Source organism: Rutilus rutilus, assembly GCF_951802725.1.
Source record: "Rutilus rutilus genome assembly, chromosome: 13".
In the NCBI taxonomy this organism is placed as follows: Eukaryota; Metazoa; Chordata; class Actinopteri; order Cypriniformes; family Leuciscidae; genus Rutilus; species Rutilus rutilus.
The window spans coordinates 17,416,546-17,436,690 of NC_140218.1; the positions used below are offsets into that span (position 1 = coordinate 17,416,546).

At 36.1% G+C, this 20,145-nt stretch overlaps 1 protein-coding gene across 4 annotated transcripts in view; it reads left to right on the forward strand.

Moving 5' to 3' along the window:
* Nucleotides 1–19,767, forward strand: part of clstn1 (calsyntenin 1) — a 42,192-nt gene extending 22,425 nt beyond the window's left edge. For 2 of the 4 annotated variants that reach the window (XM_084427432.1, XM_084427433.1), the window contains 16 exons: nt 115–310; nt 1,412–1,620; nt 1,844–1,993; nt 2,898–3,083; nt 3,301–3,549; nt 6,204–6,325; nt 7,256–7,418; nt 8,423–8,473; nt 10,147–10,304; nt 11,197–11,345; nt 11,530–11,768; nt 12,666–12,836; nt 13,977–14,122; nt 14,853–14,988; nt 15,389–15,573; nt 16,423–19,767. In XM_084427432.1, coding sequence (XP_084283558.1) covers nt 115–310; nt 1,412–1,620; nt 1,844–1,993; nt 2,898–3,083; nt 3,301–3,549; nt 6,204–6,325; nt 7,256–7,418; nt 8,423–8,473; nt 10,147–10,304; nt 11,197–11,345; nt 11,530–11,768; nt 12,666–12,836; nt 13,977–14,122; nt 14,853–14,988; nt 15,389–15,573; nt 16,423–16,617 — 2,705 coding nt within the window. In that variant the 3' untranslated portion in view covers nt 16,618–19,767. The remainder of the gene's footprint in view (nt 1–114; nt 311–1,411; nt 1,621–1,843; nt 1,994–2,897; nt 3,084–3,300; nt 3,550–6,203; nt 6,326–7,255; nt 7,419–8,422; nt 8,474–10,146; nt 10,305–11,196; nt 11,346–11,529; nt 11,769–12,665; nt 12,837–13,976; nt 14,123–14,852; nt 14,989–15,388; nt 15,574–16,422) is intronic. The other 2 variants (XM_084427434.1, XM_084427435.1) reach the window with 1 other exon arrangement.
* Nucleotides 19,768–20,145: the final 378 nt, after the last annotated feature.

The window sequence follows — 20,145 nt, forward strand, 5'->3', positions numbered from 1 at the left end:
TATTTGAGTGTGGCGTGTTATTAGTTTCGTTGTGGGTTTCTTTTATCTCATGAACGGCAGCTGGCGCTTCGGCTCACGGGTGGGCTTGACTAAACACACGTGTGCCCTTTGCAGGGGAGATCTGTGGCTTCAGGATTCACGGGCAGAACGTGCCGTTCGAGGCGATGGTGTTGGATAAATCCACCGGAGAGGGCGTGATCCGGGCCAAGGATAAACTGGATTGTGAGCTACAAAAGGAGCACACCTTCACCATCCAGGCCTACGACTGTGGAGAAGGACCTGAGGGCGACAACATGAAGAAATCTCACAAGTGCGTATATTGTTTGGTTACGCTCATTAATAAAATGATGGGGGAATGAGCCAGAATTAAGTCAGAATGTTCCATATAAGCATCTTTTCAACGTGTCTAAACGTTTCAACGTGTCTAAACGTATTCTAACCACTAAGCTTACACTACTTTTCCAAAGTTATGAATGGGTAAGATTTATTCAGTGCTTTTGATTCTATTTTGCTCGCCAAGGCTGCCGTTATTTGATGAAAAATACTGTAAAACAGCAATATTGTGACATTATTATAATTTAAAATAACTGTTTTCTATTTGAATATTTTCACGTGTAGTTTATGATCCTTCAGAAATCTTTTAATATGATGATTTAGTGCTTTAAAACAGTTGTGCTGCTTAATATTTTTGTGAGGAAAAATAAAAAGAACAGCATTTCTGAAATATTTTGTAACATTATAAATGTCTTTACTGACACTTTTGATAAATTTAATGCATCCTTGCTAAATAAAAGTGTATATATATATATATATATATATATATATATATATATAAATATAAAATAGAATTAACGACTCTAAATTTTGAATGGTAGTGTATGCTTTATACATGAAAATGAACAAATAATTAATGAATTTTCATAAATCAAAACACTGTGGTCAGCTATAAGTACATTTTTACATAAGTTGCCTACAAAATTTGCCATACACAACAACTTAATATTAATAAAATTCAGCACTGAAAAATGAAACAATTAATCAAAATTATTAAATAAAAAAATAAAAAAATCCAAATTAATTAAAGGCTAGAAACTGTTTATTTATTTATTTGTCTTTAGATCGAGCACTTACCTAGAATGAATTAGACCCATGCGTTTTATTTTATCTTGCTTTTCATTTTATTTATTTTTTTACTTTCGGCTTTTAGTAGTCAGAGACCCCATTTGAAATGTCACATTCTTAGGATATCATGTTTGCGATATTACAACAGCACTGTGGATGACTGCATCCCATCAGATCATTCCTAAATGAATCGTCCATCTGCTTACAAACAAGACCTGGCTGCATCACTGTCGTGCCTGTTCCCTCTTGTCCGATTCTAGTTTATTAATCACGCTTTGATGTCCCCCAGGGCTACCGTCCACATCCGAGTGAATGACGTAAACGAGTACTCTCCAGTGTTCAAAGAGAAGTCCTACAAAACCACAGTGATCGAGGGCAAGAAGTACGACAGCATCCTGAAGGTGGAGGCCGTGGATGCTGACTGCTCTTTCCAGTTCAGTCAGATCTGCAGCTATGAAATTGTCACCCCCGATGTGCCCTTTTCCATTGACAAGGATGGTAAGTGCTGCCAGTCCAAATCTCCTGCCAAAACTCCAGCTTATAGACCCTACAGTGATATTGACTTCTAAGTCATTGTTATTCATGTGCCTATAAAAATTGATTTGTGCAAAGCAGGCATTTTAGTATCTGATGTCAGCCAACTGTCACCTTGAGATGTACCCAGAACTAAAGCATGATCATTTCGGTTTGTCTTACCTAGCACTTTGTTTCTTATAAACAGGCAACATCAAGAACACAGAGAAGCTGAACTACAGCAAGGACCGCATGTACAAACTCACAGTGACTGCGTACGACTGTGGTAAAAACCGGGCATCTGAGGACGTCCTTGTCAAAATCAACATCAAGCCCACCTGCAAACCAAGCTGGCAAGGTATCAAAGATCTCTGGGATCTTTTGTCCCTCAAACACAGCTGTATTTTGTTGTTTAAAGCTAGAAAACTCGGCTATGAAGTTCAATTTTGGAGCAGATGCAAGTACACAACTTTGTGCTTTGTGTTTCTTGAGCACCAAATTAGCATATTTGAATGATTTCTGAAGGATCATGTGACACTGAAGACTGCTGAAAATTCAGCCTTGCATCACAGGAATAAATTACATTTTACAAAATATATTAAAATATACAAGTTATTTTAGATTGCAATGATATTTGATAATCTTACCATTTTACTGTACTTTTGATGAACGTAACGTCTTTCTAAACATTAAATAATCCTACCACTTCAAACTTTTGAACAGAAGTGTATATTAGGGCTGTCAATCACAAAAAATAATTATTTAATTAATTATAAATGATATGAAAAATATAAATAATTGCATTTTATCAGTATTTGCTGAGATAAGCCCACAATGATTCAAAGATGGTGTGTCAAGCTAAAAAGTCAACTTATGGATGGGCCATGGGATTTATTATGTTTTATAGTCCTATTAATCACGTTAAATTAGTGTCTAAATTGACAGCCCTAGTATATGTAATGTTATAAATTAACAATAATAAATGCTATAATTAAGTTTTTTTTTTTGCTGTTTAAAGTTGTTTTATGTTTACTAATGCATTAACTAATGTAAACTTATACACCTTTTAATGTTAAAACTGTTTAATATATGTACAAAATATTATTTTCATTTTTAGTTTTGTGTTAACTAATTTTAGCATGTACAGCCTTATTGCAAAGGGTTACCGAATACTCTTTGTATTCATTGAGTCTTTGTATTCGTTGAGACTCTTTGAGTCTGTTTTTTGAATGGCACATTTTCTGTCTGTCCGATTCTGATAGGATTTAATAAAAGGATTGAATATGAGCCCGGCACAGGAAGTCTAGCCCTGTTCCCCAGCATGCACCTGGAAACCTGTGAGGAGCCAATCACCTCCATTCAGGCCAGCATCATGCTGGAGACTAATCACATCGGCAAGGGCTGCGACCGGGACACTTACTCCGAAAAATCTTTACATAAGCTCTGCGGTGAGTCCAGACATACTTATTATAATAGAGTTACATTGACATCAAGATCATTAAATGTGCTTATTACTTTATAGAATTTTGAATTAAGCAACTCAATTGTAAACTGTTTTAAACTAATTTACATAATCATATTCCCTGCATAATCCCATAGGCACATGCTGAACCATAGCCAAGCAATGATTTGGAATCCTCTGAGTAACTGTATGTGTTTATCCAGGTGCCAGCACTGGCACTGTGGAGCTGCTTCCTGCTCCCAGCACCTCTGCCAACTGGACCGTAGGCTTGCCCACTGACAACGGGCACGACAGCGACCAGGTGTTTGAGTTCAACGGCACCCAGGCCATCAAGGTCCCGGAGGGTGTGGTGAGCACCACCCTGAAGGAGCCCTTCACCATCTCTGTGTGGATGAGACATGGACCTGGAAGCAGGGAGAAAGAGACCATCCTCTGCAACTCTGACAAAACCGGTAATGACATTCACACAGAAAAAAAACCCTCACAGGACTGAGAGGGTGATGATGGCTTTAATGTTTTTGTGTCCTCATCATCTTCAGTAGGCCTGTCAAAATCATCATGTTAACACATGCAATTAATTCACTGTGTTAGTAAAGCTGTTAACACATTTATTTAACTCTTTTCCTGCCATTTGTGAGAAAACGCTTCCCCGTCATTGACTGAAATTTCTAGCTTTCCGTGTTTCACTGTTATACGATAGGAGGCGCTATTACGCATCTTCTGAAAGAGTACTGAATCTTCTGATCAAAACACAGGAGAAAAAGAAGCAGACACATGTGATATCACATGTAAGCAGATGCATATGTAAAATAACACGATCATCAATATTAAACAGCATATAAATCTTAATGAAACTTAATGAAATGTCGACCCAGGACGAGCTATAGGACTGTGAAGCTTTGGGGGTGTTGATGGACTCGATCTACTCCATCTAGGCTATGTTTTGATCATCGTTCTGAATCCGTTCCAGACGCTTTTTGCTCAAAATGTTGCTTTTTTGATGAAGCTTGCCTATATTCAAATGTTGCTAAAAAAAAAAAGGAATACATAAAGCTAGATTTTTTTTTTTTTTTAACCCTCATGTGGTGTTCATGTCATTTTTGACTGGAGAAGATTTTCTTTTTCCTGAAAATACTAGTTAATGTTATCGCATTGAACTGAAACTTAGTGACTTTGTTCACAGAGACTATAACAACTTGTCCAATTTTTTTTTTTTTTTTTTTTTACTTTTTTTGTGTTGTTTTTTTCACCTTGTTACACTTATGGTGTTCCCGGTCAAAAATGACAGGCCTACACAAAATAGCTTATAAATCCCTTGTTATGCTATATTATCCCCAAAAATTGGATTCAATCTTTTTATCAACTTGTTTCCTTTCAATTAGGACTGGACTTGTATTCAATTTTCAAATAGTTTAATTGTAGGAGTCATTTATCCGAGCTTATGCACCTCAGTTTTTGAGTGAAAAAAGCATTATTTGTTAATAATTTTGGCAATATTGAGAAAAATGCCTACTATCAAATAAATGAGGCCTATGAATAATCAGATGCAAATATAAATATAAAACCAGTCCTAATTGAAAGAGAACAAGTGGACAAAAAGATTGAATCCAAGATTGGGTGAAAAATATGGTATAATGCGTGATTTATAAGCTATTTTTTATAGGCCGGTCATTTTTGACCGGGAACACCACAAGTGTGACTATGTGCCATATTTTTTACAAAACAAAAGTTTCAAAACAAAATTCCTGGTGAAATATTAGAGTAGACTAGTGTGATCAACAGTAGCCATTTTTTTTCATTTTTTTTTTTCATATTTCCAAATTTACTCATAAATTATTTGTTTTTACTCAAAAAATGAGATGCCTACTCTCAGATAAATGAGGCCCATGATTAATCAGATGCAAACAGAAATATAAAACCAGTCCTAATTGAAAGAGAACAAGTTGACAAAAAGATTGAATCCAAGATTGGGTGAAAATATGGTATAATGAGTGATTTATAAGCTTTTTTTTATGGGCCTGTCATTTTTGACCGGGAACACCACAGGTGTTATAGGGTTTTGAACACCACATGAGGGTTAAAAGCAGAGGGTCTGTTCTTTCTTTTGACATATTGCATGTTCAGATATTCATACAACAAAATATTCTGGGGGCCATGAAACTTTTGTGAAAATAATCAAAAATACTGGCTGTGGCTGGCAACTTTTTTCAAAAATGCTGGCGGGTAAAGAGTTATTTGGACATTATAACTGATAGAATTATGCAGTCTGCTCTATTTGCGGCTTTTAGTTTTTATTATTATTGTTTTAAAAATTCTTTATTATTATTAGTAGCAGTAGTAGCTTATTGTTGTTGTTATAATTTATTATTAAAAAAATATTTTATTTTATTTTATTTTATTTTATTTTATTTTATTTTATTTTATTTTATTTTATTTTATTTTATTTTATTTTATTTTATTTTATTTTATTTTATTTTATTTTATGTGTGGTATTCGACACTCCATATGGTGTAATTTATGTTCACACATATTATTATCCACACAAGTATCATCCACAAGTATCATCCACACAAATTGCTGAACACAATAATCATATGTATTATTTTGTTTTCCTTCCTTTAAAATTAATTTATTGCATTAAGTACAAAAAAAAAACATCTTATTTAGAAATATGTAATTATATTAACTGGTTTTATGGTAGTGTCCTTGGAAAAATATCACCAGAGTAGCATCTCATAACATTTTTGAGGGTTGCTTATAGTAGGTGTGTGAATTGGGAATCTCACACTATGATCTCTCTCTCTGGTCATTGAAGCAAAATTGCCTGCGCTAGAAAAAGCTCATCTGCTGGGACTTATGTAAGGCTGATTACATCACAGTTATGCCCCCGTTTATGGGAAGTTGCTTTATTGTTTGCCGGGAGAGTGAGGCTGCAGCAATCCGTGTACAGTGCAGCACAGTTCAAATTAAATCCTTTCATTTACGTCTGTATGTGAAACTCACAAATATTGTAACGTGCAATCTGTCATGTGATAAACAAGCATATTAACATGAATTATCATTGACAGAAGTGTGATTTTCATTCCTGTATATGTGTCTTCTGCAGAAATGAATAGGCACCACTATTCGCTGTACGTACACAACTGTCGTCTTGTGCTTCTGCTGCGTCAGGAGCCCACCGAGTCTGAGAACTACAAACCGGCTGAATTCCACTGGAAACTCGATCAAGTGAGTCAACTTGAGTCCTTTCAGAAGCACTTAGTTTTGAAAGACGCCCTTGTGTTTCTAAACGCTATGTTTAGCCTGCTCAGATCAGCTCGTGTGTTAAATTAGGGCATAAACATACTTAAATAAAACTGTTGCTCCATAAAATTCTCTATCCAAATGGTCCATGTGGCATAAAAATAGTAAAACTTCTGGCTTACACAGAATTAAATATAAACCTCCGTATTTGAATAGAGGTCGTAGTGACCTCAGAGGATATAGATGTAGAAGCATGCATTTTAAACCAAAAGATTTAGCTTTTATCAACCATTGTCAACATTTCATAGCTTTCAGGATTGTCTACTTAATGTTGAATACTTTAGATTAGGATTTGTTTCAAAGAGTTAGGACAAATTCAGTTATTTTTGGGAGGTATAACATATATTATAATTGTATAATGTAATATTTCATTTTCTTACTTGGTAAAAGTGCATCTTGAAAATATACCTGGCCAGTTATATTTTACAAAGGGGGTCCCTTGCTAGAGCATCATCATAACTGAAGGTCCTTAGCATTAAAAACCTTAATGACTTAAGCCTAGTCCCAGACTAAAATGCATGTTTGAGCTGTTGAAACTGAAAGCAACTTGCACTGATATATCTTAAAATATGTCATTGTCATTGTTTTGTCTCAAGATGCACACCAGTAATGTTTTTTTTCTAAGGCATGATTAATAAAGCTACTTAAATGCCCTAATTGAACTAAGGCCTAATCCTGGCTTAATCTAAGCCCTGTCTGTGAAACCAGGCCTAAACATCCTGTTTGTGGCTTTAGCAAGGTTAACTTAGGGTTTCTTCTCTCAATCTAAATAACCATATCAAGTTCTTCTGAATTCTTTTGCACTGATGCAATCTGTAGTTGAATCAATCCCTGATCCAGTCTCTCTCCTCCCAGGTGTGTGATAAAGAATGGCATCACTACGTGTTGAACATCGAGTTCCCAGCAGTGATTTTGTTTGTGGATGGTGCCACCTTTGAGCCCTTCCTGGTCACGGAGGATTATCCTCTGCATGCCTCCAAGATCGAAACCCAGCTCACCATCGGCGCCTGCTGGCAAGGTACACTCGCTAATGATCTATTGATTCTCCCCACACACAATGATGTAACCTTAGGTTTAGACTTGACACCTCTTTATCGCCAGCTGCAGTTGAAATGTAAGCAGACTTTATATTAGTAAGTAGTTTTGCAATTTGTAGAGTTGCCTATTTTATAATCTCAGTCATAGATGTAGTTTTAAATCTTTTTACAAATGCCTGAATTAGATGATCTTAAAGACCTCATTAAATCAAACTGAGTTTTGATGCTGTATAATAAAATCAAATTCTATTGAATAATAATAATAATAATAATAATAATAATAAATAAAATAATAATAATAATCATTATTGTTGATAATAACAACAATAATTGTAGTATTAATATTATATACTACTAATTATATGAATCCATTATTATATACTACTAATATTATTATTGATATTAATAATAGTAATTTAATTTTTATTGGTATGATAATAATCATTATTATTATTATTAATCATTATTATTATTATTATCATGATTTAATAACAACAATCATCATCATCATGATTTAATAATAAAGATAATAATTATTAAACCATGATTAGTATTATCGTTGCTGTTATTCAATCATCATCATCATCATCATAAAAATAATTTGTAGTAGTAAAATTATAGATTTTTTTTTTAAATAAATGACATTTAATCAATTTAATTAAGTAAATATTTATTATAATTATAATAATACTTAAGTTATATAAATATTTTCTCTTTCTGGAAAATGGACAGTAATCATTATAACAGATATATGTATGTATGTGTGTGTGTGTGTGTGTGTGTGTGTATAATATGTAATTATAACATACAATTTATTTATTTTAAAATACTTTACAATTGTAATTGTAATTGCAATAAAATGCACTCTAGAATACGAACCATTTCATGGGGTCTTTAATGCATGACAATATGTATCAAGTGACTTTCTTTCCCTTGACTATATTGAGCCCTGGTCTTTCCCTGCTCTTCTGTCTTGCCTCCACAGACCTCTCAGGACATGACAATGATACTGAGACACTCTCAGAGCCTTTGACAGGTTGCCCAAGTCTTTCCTGATCACCCCAATATATCAATACGCACGTCTAATAACGGCCTGTGCATATACGGTTCTTCTGCAGCGTGACATATGCCTGCGGGAGGACCGTACGTGCACAGCTTCAGTCTGCAACGGCATAACATATGTAGCATGATGCGACTGAGTCGAGAGACGCCATGTCATAAACCCTGCCTCTGTCTTGTTCTTCATTTTGTTTTCTTAATTCATCAACCCAGCTCCATCTCATTTCAGTTTGCCTGCAGATCTGGAGAAGTACACACAGCAGCAGACACGCAATATATTACAAGCAAAACAAGTCCGACTGACCTTAGGGATCTGCATGTTTTTATGATAAACCAGAGGGTTTGGCTGCATTCCTTGCTGCGGTTTGCAGTGTTATTTATGCCAGTGGTATCAGTGCAGCAGACAGTGTCTCATTTCTCACTGCGTGACCTTGCTGCCTCTGCTTTACAGCATTACTCAGTCATATTATTGCTCCCGCATCTCTGTGTCCTTCAGACATAGTATAAGAGGACATTATGTGCAGCTAGAAACATACTAGTGTCATTTTCATCTTAAAGGGACAGTTCACCCAAAAATTTCAAACTGAAAATGTTGTTTCAAACGTATATCAAACAAATATAGATTTATTTTGTAGAACACAAAAGTAACATTTTAAATAATTTTTACGCATACAACAACATCTGTCAAGCTCTAACTAGGAAAAGTGGCTCATTTAAATAAAAAAAACAATGCATTTTCATTATTAGTTATTGTGTTGGGTAGTAACTAAGCTCGTCACAGCATTTTTAATTTTGGATATGAATTGAGAGCTAATTGTGAACTTTGAAGATAATATTATAATATGAATTTTTATTTTATTTTATTAATTTATTTTAAAATTGATTATAAAAAAATATTAATATACACTATAGTTAAAAAAAGGTCAGTATTTTTTTTTAATGATATTAATACTTTACAGCAAAGACATAATTTAACCAAAAAACTCTATTCCAAATAAATGCTGTTCTTTTGAACTTTCTATTCATTAAAGAATCCTGAATTTCTTCTTTTTTTTACTGTTTCCACTAAAAATGATGCTGAACAACTTTTCAACATTGATGATAATACGAAATGTTACTTTTATGTTGAGTTTTTGTCTTTTTGGAGCTTAACAGATGTGCTCACCATTAACTGTCATTCTCTAGAAGTAGCAGCGTAAGGTTTTTCAATAAATTCTTCCTGTATGTTCCATGGAAATAATAATCGCATACCGCATTTGGAACAACACAATGACTAAATGTTCTTTTGGGTCACCTATTCCTTAAATGTTGATAACAAGAAGGTAGTTCAAAACACACATTCCCTGCCGAAACCATTTAGAAATATGCAAATATGTGTAGATTTATTCAAACATGTGCCTCATTTTTGATGTGCCTCTTTGTGCTCATTCCCATTCATTTGCCTTTTTTTCTCCCACCAAGAGTTGCATGAGGCCACAGGCCTAAATTAGGTCATCCATCATCCTGTGTGACACACTGGGCGGTACCGGCACAGAACACATAACATGCATGAGCATCAGTCACACGGCCTGTGCACACCAAGCATGCTTGAGTCTAGCAGAGCATTTGTTTGGTATCTAACAGGTTCTGTCCCCCTCCGGGTTTGTATAGGTGGCAGCGCCCGCATGACTCAGTACTTCCGGGGCAACCTGGCGGGACTCATGATCCGCTCCGGCAAACTGGAAAACAAGAAGGTTATTGACTGCCTGTACACCTGCAAGGAAGGTCTTGATGTGCAGCTTCCAGAGGAAGTGGCCTCTGCTGTGAAGGTGAGTGGATGTGAACTTTGAACATCAATTCAAAGAATTGTTTGCTTCTTTTAGGCTGTTTAGATGAAGGTCTGATGATTATGACACTTTGTGCATTTATGATCTTTGTGAAATTACTCTAGTGACTCATGGGTGTTCTGTAGTGTTATTCAAGTATATTATTTACATACTATTATAGCATTTATTGCTGTTTTGAATTAGCTTATTTTCAGTTTTAGTAATTTTATATGCTTTTGTCTTTTTTGTGTGTGTGTTTTTTTTATTGCTATATAGATTTTAATTTTAATTTTTGTCAAGTCCATTTTTTTTATCTTAATATCTTCATGCCTTATATTTGCATTTAGCAGATTAAAGCTTGTCGATAATATAATTTACATTTTGTGGCAATACAAGCAATCAAGCAGTTAAGATGTGCTATATAGTATATATATCGTTATATAGTTGTGTACTGTATGTATATGGATAAAGTTGGACATGGTTATAAACCCATATTTATATATATATATACACACACACACACACACACACACACACACACACACACACACACACACACACACACACACACACACACACCTACATACATACATACATACACACACACATATATACATATACATGTATGTGTGTATATATATATATATATGTGTATATGTGTGTATGTATGTATGTATGTATACATATGTGTGTGTTTGTGTTTCTTTTTATTTTAGATTTAGTCATTAAAGTACTTAAACTTACGATTTTTAAGTTTACGCTTTTCCATCTTATATATTTAATTTTATTTCAACTTAATTTCAATGACTGTAAATTAATTTTAAGAGCTTTAATTTTAGTTAACAATGACAGCACTGGTGCTCTGATGGATATATGTTTCTCTGTCCCTCTCTAGGTGGAGTTTAACCCCAACCAGTCCTCTCTGAGCCTGGAGGGAGATGACATTGAGAGCTTTGAGAAGGTCATGCAACACATCTCGTACCTGAACTCCCGGCAGTTCCCCACACCAGGAATCCGCCATCTGCGTGTCACCACCACTGTCAAGTTAGTTTCCGATATTTCAATTCAGCTGCATCATGCTAGCTAGCCCCACCCACTTTGAAACATTATTGTTCCAAAATAACTAACAAAACAGAAAAGCTCATAATAAAGGAGAAGTGATCTTGTCATACTTTTAGTGCAGTCATAAAGGTGAATGTATTATGATTGATTTACTTCGTCATTCTAGATGCTTCAATGAGGAGACGTGCATCTCCGTGCCTGACTCTGAAGGCTACGTGATGGTTCTCCAGCCAGAGGAGCCAAAGATCAGCCTCAGTGGGATTGATCACTTTGCCCGTGGAGCAGCCGAATTTGAGAGCACGGAGGGTGTTACGCTCTTCCCTGAGCTGCGTATAGTCAGTACCATCACTCGCGAGGTGGAGGTGGAAGCTGAGACCGAAGCCGAGGGCGAGGATGATCCCACAGGTATGCTGGGAATGTGAGATTCACATATTTTGCTGAGAAAGCTGGAGAGAGAGGAAATGGATCATAAAGGGTTGTAGGATAACTATAAGAAAACAGATTGAACGGGAATAGTTTCTTCATTGCAAGAGGTATTACTTGAAAGGACAGTTCAACTTAAAATGTAAGTCAAAGTAAAATGGGCTTCAATTACATGATTAAATGGACATGGAAAAGTGATTAAAGTGTTTCTTGGAATAACATTTTGGAAGTTAATGCTTAAATTTGTGCTAGGCATACTGATGTTGTCACCTGTAGGAGTCTATATAATGGATTCTGGGATAAAATGTATAGCTTATGCTTTAGGAAAAGAAAGTCTAAGATGTTTCCTCTTAGCTCATGATTTTTATTTTAAGATTTAGTGCATTGCAAGTATGGAGAGAAGGGAAATGGATAATGAAAGAGAAAGAAAGTTGTTGAGTAAGCACAATAAAATCCCCATTGACTGCAAGAGAAATTACTTACAGGGACAGTTCACCCATATAATATTCCAAACCTGTATGACATTTGTGATCTAAGGAAGAAAGAATGCTATACTAACTCGGAATAACATATTAAATGGAAATGCAAATGGTTAACCTGTTTCTTGGAGAACTAATTCTGATTCTCGGATGAACTGTATAGCTTATGCTTTAGGAAAAGACAGTCCCTAAGAGGTTTTCTCTTGGCTCACGTTTTTATTTGACATTTTAGTGCATTGTAAGTATTTCTTACTGGTTACTTTATTCCTCCTAATCAATATTTGCCATAGAATTGCATGGTGGACTTATTCTGAACATTCAAGTCTTTCCAAGATTAAATTCAATCAAATGGAGAGGCTCTGATCTAACTTACTGACGGATGGCTTTTTATTTTTGGCAGTGCAAGAGACGGTGGTATCTGAGGAGATCATGCATAACTTGGACACGTGTGAGGTGACTGTAGTGGGAGATGATCTGAATGGAGATCATGAGAGTTTAGAGGTGGATCTGGCCCAAATCCAGCAGAGAACTCTGGAGATGAGCTCTTCTAACGTGGGCATGGTCATCACAGGTACTCATCCATCTACATCAACAAACAACTGCTATTTAGTTGCATTCTATGGATTATATTTGTGAGTTTCGTTCACGGTAGTTTATATTCAGTATCTGGCTGATCTAATGGCAATGTAAACCCGCTAAATCGGCCCAAAGTCCGGCGTCCGACCAGCGCGGAAGGTTATCACATGTTACTGTCCTTTCCTCATGCGAAGTATTGGTGGTTAAATTTGTAATATATTAATCATATGTATTTACTCGTTAATTCATCTGACTCCATAAATGAAAGGTTTGAATAATATTTGTGCCTCACTAAAAGTGAGTGAGTGTTTGACTATTCCGTTTAACTCTTCAATGAAAATAATATCAAAGTCAGTGAGAATAATCAAATGTAACAATTTATTATGTCAGGTAAATGTATCATGCCAATTTCATAATCAATTCAAAGATAATCGATACAAAACATCAAATGCTCTGGAATAGAGAGAAGATGCAAACCCAACATTAAGAAATACGTTAGGCTGAGAGATCTATATCTCCCAGCCTAACGGACCGATCTGAAGTACAGAAAAGGCCCCGATCTCCCTGCTGCACCTCCTTAAATAGACAAACCTTTCACCTGGAAGCATGTGCTAACAATAGAAATTTGCATTCAGAGGTACACTGTAACACCTCATGGGGGTGTGTGACCATTTGCTTGAGAGACCGACCCCTCCTTGTATGCTAGTTATCCATAAACCTTCAAAAACCTTATTACCTTGTGTTTTACTTATTCTGGAAATAGGACATTTGTACCAGTCGCACTGTGACATTTTAAATGATACCAAACATGAAAATACTCTGTGATAATCATTCACATTAAACTATACATTTTCTTGGGTGATCTTCAGGTGATCATCTGAGCATGAGAGGGAGGGGGTGAGGGGAGAGGGAAAGAGATGTAGATTAGATGACTCGGAGGTGAGACTTTCGTCTCGATGGTGCATGAGAGCCAGTTCAAATGCTAATCTCCAGAGAGGTCCTTTTGTCCTCTCAGGGCCTGGTCACCCCCAAAACAGACTGTCTGGAATCTCCTAATTTATCAATTCTTACAGCAATGAAAGCTTCTATACTGTAATCTTAACAACACATGGTTAAAGTTTGACTCTGTCCACAGGGGTTAACACCATGGCGAACTATGAACAGGTCCTGCACCTGATCCGCTACAGGAACTGGCACACAGAAGCTCTGTTTGACAGGAAGTTTAAACTTGTCTGCTCTGAACTCAATGGCCGCTACATCAGCAATGAATTTAAAGTCGAGGTATGGCTGACCGCACACTGTCCTCCTGTTATAATTTATTACATCCAAAATACTACAGTACGTACAGTTATATCTAAGACACACACAACCACAAACACACACACACACACACACACACACACACACACACACACACACAACCTTATAGAAATTTGGGGTGAGTAAGATTTTTTACATTTTAATTTAAAAAGACATTAACATTTTTATGAAACATACTATTCATCAAAGAATATTGAAAAAAAAATTCAGGTTCCACAACAATATTAAAAAGGCACAGGCTTTTCAACATTGATAATAATAATAATAAATGTTACTTGAGCACCATATCAAAATCTAAGAATGATTTCTGAAGGATCATGTGACACTGAAGACTGGAATAATAAAAGTTGCCAAAAACTCGGCAAAATATTTCTGTTTTTCTGTATTTTTTGATCAAATAAATGAGACTTCTTTAAAAAAAAAAAAACATTTTAAAAATCTTACCAACTCCAAACTTTTGAACGGTAGTGTATATATTTAATGAATTAAATATAATTAATATCATTTTTAAGAGAGCTTTTAGTTTTTATTTTATATATAGTTTTCACTATACACATTTTTATTACATGTATATATACAAATATATAAGACCTATATATATATAAGACCTATTCTGTAGCAAGTTGTATTGTACTGTACTGTACTGTGCAGATGGCAGTTATGTGACCGTCTTAATCTTTTATGTAATCAGGTCAACGTGATCCATACAGCAAACCCAATGGATCATGCTAACAATGCTATGGTGCAACCTCAGTTCATCAACCAAGTACAGCACGCTTCAGTGGACCTGTCTGGACACAACCTGGTGAACACGCATCAGGCCTCAGGTATACCTTCTCCTTCCCTCCTCTGATCCATCTGTTCAGCTTCTCTCGGAGATAAAGACGTTTCATTGGCTGCCTCATCTCTCACAGTATCTCTCCTAGATTACTGCACTAATCTCTCATTAAAGATAATCCAGATTTGGTAATCAAACGAATAATCTGTTTAATGTCAAGCTCAAAACTGAATTCAGTTTCTTTCCGCGAGTGTTTCCTCAGCTTAAAGTAAATTTAAAAAGTAGGACGGTTATGGGGCGCTGTGTACTTAGCCCGTTTTAATGGTGCGCTTTTAGGGATTATATACGAGGTCATCTACAACATCTGGACAGCTGGCGAGGTGCACCTCAGACAACCTTTTTTTTTTTACCCTAAATACCTAATGCTAATGTCCCTCCACTCTTCACAGTTGTCCCCAGTGCTGCCACCATCGTTATTGTTGTATGTGTGAGCTTCCTGGTGTTTATGATCATCCTGGGAGTGTTCCGTATCCGTGCTGCCCACCAGAGCACAATGAGGGACCAGGAAAATGGCAAAGAGAATGAGATGGACTGGGATGACTCGGCCCTCACCATCACCGTCAACCCAATGGAGGTGAGTTCTTAAAACAGAGCTCGCTCAGCGCTCTTAGAGCACTCATACATAGTTAATGCAGCAGAGGGCTGAACCCATCAAAAACTCATTGCACTGTTGTAAAAATACACTGTTATAACCATCCCTCCTCCTCCTCCTCCTCCTCCTCCTCCTGTACACTTGTCCACTAATATGGATTTTCTATTTACTGAACTATTTGCAGTATGGTAAACCAGACCATTTCATAGATATTAAACTCCTATATATATATAGGATATATCATATATATATAATGTGTATATATATATATATATATATATATATATATATATATATATATATATATACATATACATATACATGCATACATACATACATGCATACATACATACATGCATACATACATACATACATACACACACACACACACACACACACACACACACACACACACACACACACACAAATATATAAAAATAGAATTACTTGACATACACATGCAGTTCAGGAATGCAGCGTGTGCTAGATCTACTTAATTTGTATTCACATAATTCATATTTTAAAATAATATTATTTCACTCACTAAAAAGGATTATATATTTTATCTGTTTATTTGCATGTCATGTGACCATCAGCCAACATCAGAGAACTGTGAACATGCAAATGTGTTGTTAAATTATTAAAATATGACATTAAAATCTCAGGGGGTAAATATTTTATGTCTAGGGGGTTCCGCCGACAATAAACGTTTGGCAACCCATGCTCTAAAAAAAAAAAAAAAAGAATTTGATTCCTCATGAATCAATTAATTTGAATAAATCTACAGACATCTATTATACAGTTTAAAGAACCTCCAGTTGTCTTTTGTAGACTTACGAGGACCAGCACAGCAGCGAAGAGGAAGGAGATGAGGAAGAGGAAGAGAGCGAGGACGGAGAGGAGGAAGACGACATCACCAGCGCGGAGTCAGACAGCAGTGAAGATGAGGGAGGCGAACAGGAAGACCAGCAGGGTTCGAGCAGACAGCAGCAGCTGGAGTGGGACGACTCGACCCTCAACTACTGATCCTCCCAAACACACAGTACACACTACTTTAAGATCACACACACTCACACACAATGACAAATCCACCCCTGCACAGTCACATCCCTCTGCCAATAGGGATGCCCATGTTCCCCTTACCTAAGGAGCCATGCGTAAAAACGCTGAAAACTAAACGATTATACGATATATGTACAATATAGATGCAAATATATCCGGTGTCTGTCGTGACAGGTGTTGCAGTCCGCTTCATTTCCACCCGCCGAGGCTTCCCTACCGACATCTTATCGTGGTGGTATTCAGTGTAGTATAGTATCACAGGTATCTCGACACAAGTTCCTAATTTATTGAATCTTTTTCTGTCCTTTCCGAGGGGAATCCCGGCATACGTTTGCGTTTGTGTTCGGACACATCCCTGCACTTTTACTTTCAAGTTGAGCTCCGAGAATGATTTAATGTATATTCCTCGCACCTGACGTTTTAGGGGTATTTGCTCGGGAAATTTAGAGGAAAAACTCTTTGATGCTTTCCGAATCACTTTTTCTTTTTCTTTTTCTTCCTCTTTATATTGCATGGCAAGATTTGCAATCATTGGTATGGAAGAATACAACTGCTTTTTGATATTTTGTAAATAAGATGAAACCATGTAATTAGTCAATGTGTTAGTGAAAAGCCTAACCAACGGTCAGACACAGTACCCGCTGTAGAATATTTGTCAGATGCTCTTAGCATGTTTCCGAAACTTTTGGTAAATCTCATGCTCGTACAAAAGACGTCCGCTTCATAGAGAGAAACCCATGACAGAGGCCGAGGTTTCTGTGGCAAAGTGTCGTTCATTTTGTCTTTTCTCTTGGAGGTGGGTGTGCATCTTCTCGTTTCGTTCCGTTCCGTTTCGTTTCGTTTCGTACTGTAGGTTGGGCGTGGAGTTGGTTCAGCGCTTCGGCTTTACATATGCTAATTCTAGCTGGGCTTGCAATGGTACAAATGCTGCACCAAGGCTTCAATGTTTTTAAATGGGGACTAATAATCACATTCAGGTGATACAGTTGTTTTTTTTCCGCGTGGTACTGTATGTTGTACAGTTTAGGCACGCTGCAGTTATTTAAGCCATTCTTCAGTGATAGTGCTTGTATTTTCTGTAATAAATAGAGACCAATTGGAATCACAGTATGCACTCTAATGACCCAGTCTGAATAACATTAATGAGTGAAATGACATGGAAAATGGGTGCGCTGGTGATTATCGACAATGTGAGCATTGCTACGTCTATTGCGTACTGTTTTAACAGACCTCTGTTGCTAAAACACTGGCGTAATTTTCTTTTTGTTGCAAAATCAGGGTTACCCTACATTATTCTCGTCATTTTGAGGCCCCTAAAAGCATTGAAAGGGCTAATTTGCCTATCACGACGCATTTCAACTCTTGAAGCGTAAAATATTTTTGCAGTATGGTCGGTAGATTTTATTGTACATGGAACTGTACTGTAGAGTTGTGTAAAGATATTTGTTTACATTTGGTAAACTTTTATTCCTTTTTGGTGACGCTATCAATCTACTCCAGATTTGCAGGTCATTTCTCCTCGTAGTTGCTCTCAGATCCATTTCATAGTTTCGTTTTCTTACTTTTCTTACTGTGATTGGACATTTCGGGATGCACCTTCGAAAATGGTCAGTTATCGGGGGGGGGAAATAATATTCTGTTCCCGTCGGGCTTGAAAAAGAATGTTAATTATTTAGGAGATTGTATATTGTTTAGTAAAGACGGACGTGAAGCTTTAGGGTACTTCATTCAGACCTCTTTTTTTTTTTTTTTTTTTTCGTTTACATGCATGACTATTCTCAGTTTAAGGCCTAAGCTACAAGGCTTTGTTGTGATTGGTGGTATGAATATAATTTTATGTTATGTCAGAAAAGGTACAAATGCGGGAAGTTGTCAAGAAGGTCTATTTTTGTGACCCATGAAAGGGCGATGGGAGAATTTTTTTTTTTTTTTTAGTTTTTGTTAAATGTTTTGGTCATCAGGTCCCCCTCAAAATTGACAGGACCTTTAAAGAGAGGTCCAGATTTCAGCTGGTGGAGTTGGGAGTGCCTTTTGCCTATCACAGCGCATAAATAACACAACTAACCAAACACTCATCCATGCCATTTTTAGTTGTTGCAATTTTCTCATTTTATAATTATTTAATATTAGATTTCGTACAGGTATGGGGAAGTGATTTTAACTTGGTTTTATTTCATTTTCTGTTATGATAGGGATCAACAGCTAGTTTTATCAAGAGTGGGCGTTTTAATTGTCCAGCATAGATGTCTTGTGTTCATGTTGATGTGTAGAGAAAATAGGTCCATACTGTATCATCAATGAATATTGTACTAAATAATGTTTGAGGAACTTCCACTTCGAAAAGATGTACATTATTATAGGCAGCATATGTGGGTATAAGTTTAACAATGTGTGTATAGTGAAAGGTGATCTCCTGATGAGGGCAGCATGAAATTCACAAGAATCCGATACATAATGATTTCTCACACCAATGTAATAGTCTCTCACAGTGTATTCTCAACATACAATCATTTTGAAGATGTTTGATCGATGTAGACCATTCCATGAGACCAAATTTAGTATAATCAATGTTTTTACTGAAAATCGCACAATTGTTTGTATCTTCCCTCCTTTCCCCTGATGCAAATATTCATCCGCAGTTTCTCAAGGGAAAAAATCATGTGAAATGTGTTTCAAACGATGTGATTTTTGTCATGTGGTTTTGACGATTTTAAGACACTGGCGACAGAAACTTTCCATAATCAATAACCTGAGTCTGTGCTGAGTGTGAATGGCTGCAGATGGTGAGTATGTAACAGAAGCATTGTCTTTGCATGTATAACACAGATATAAACATTTCCTGTAACTGGCACATGATACTGGTGTTAGAGGGGTCAGGAGACTGGTAATACTACTGAATCAAAGATTATCTGTCACAGATTTGCAGCCTTCAGTGGTCGTTGTTCACATTTTGAATTACTTTTATTTTTTTGCTCTAGAAATGAAAAATTGGGGATGTTGTAGAACTGTTGGATGCTGCCTTCCAGCTCATTCACTTTTCTATTATTCAGAGGAATAATTATAGTGAAGTTGATGCTTGCTCATGAACAAAATAAAGGATGAGATGGGAATAAAGTTGTGTTGGAGTTCAGATTATTTCATTCGATAATTATATGCTACACACAATTTCTGTCTATGCCCACTTTTACCTTAGCACAAAAATAAATCATATATATATATATATAATATACAATTTAATTTGATAAAGTAATCTTTATATATTATTTACACAGTATAGCATTCAGTAACTTTTAGTCATCCGTGTTACAGAGTTTAAAAGCAGCATTAAAAAATACATCATATTAACCCTCTACCATCTTCATACTTTAAAGTTTTAAGAAAATATAAATAAATATGTTTCTTTACCCAAAGGGTGTTTAATCATTCACCATGATGTTTCCTCAGGCATTTCATCTTTCAAGATGAAGGTGAATTACAGACCACAGTAATGGT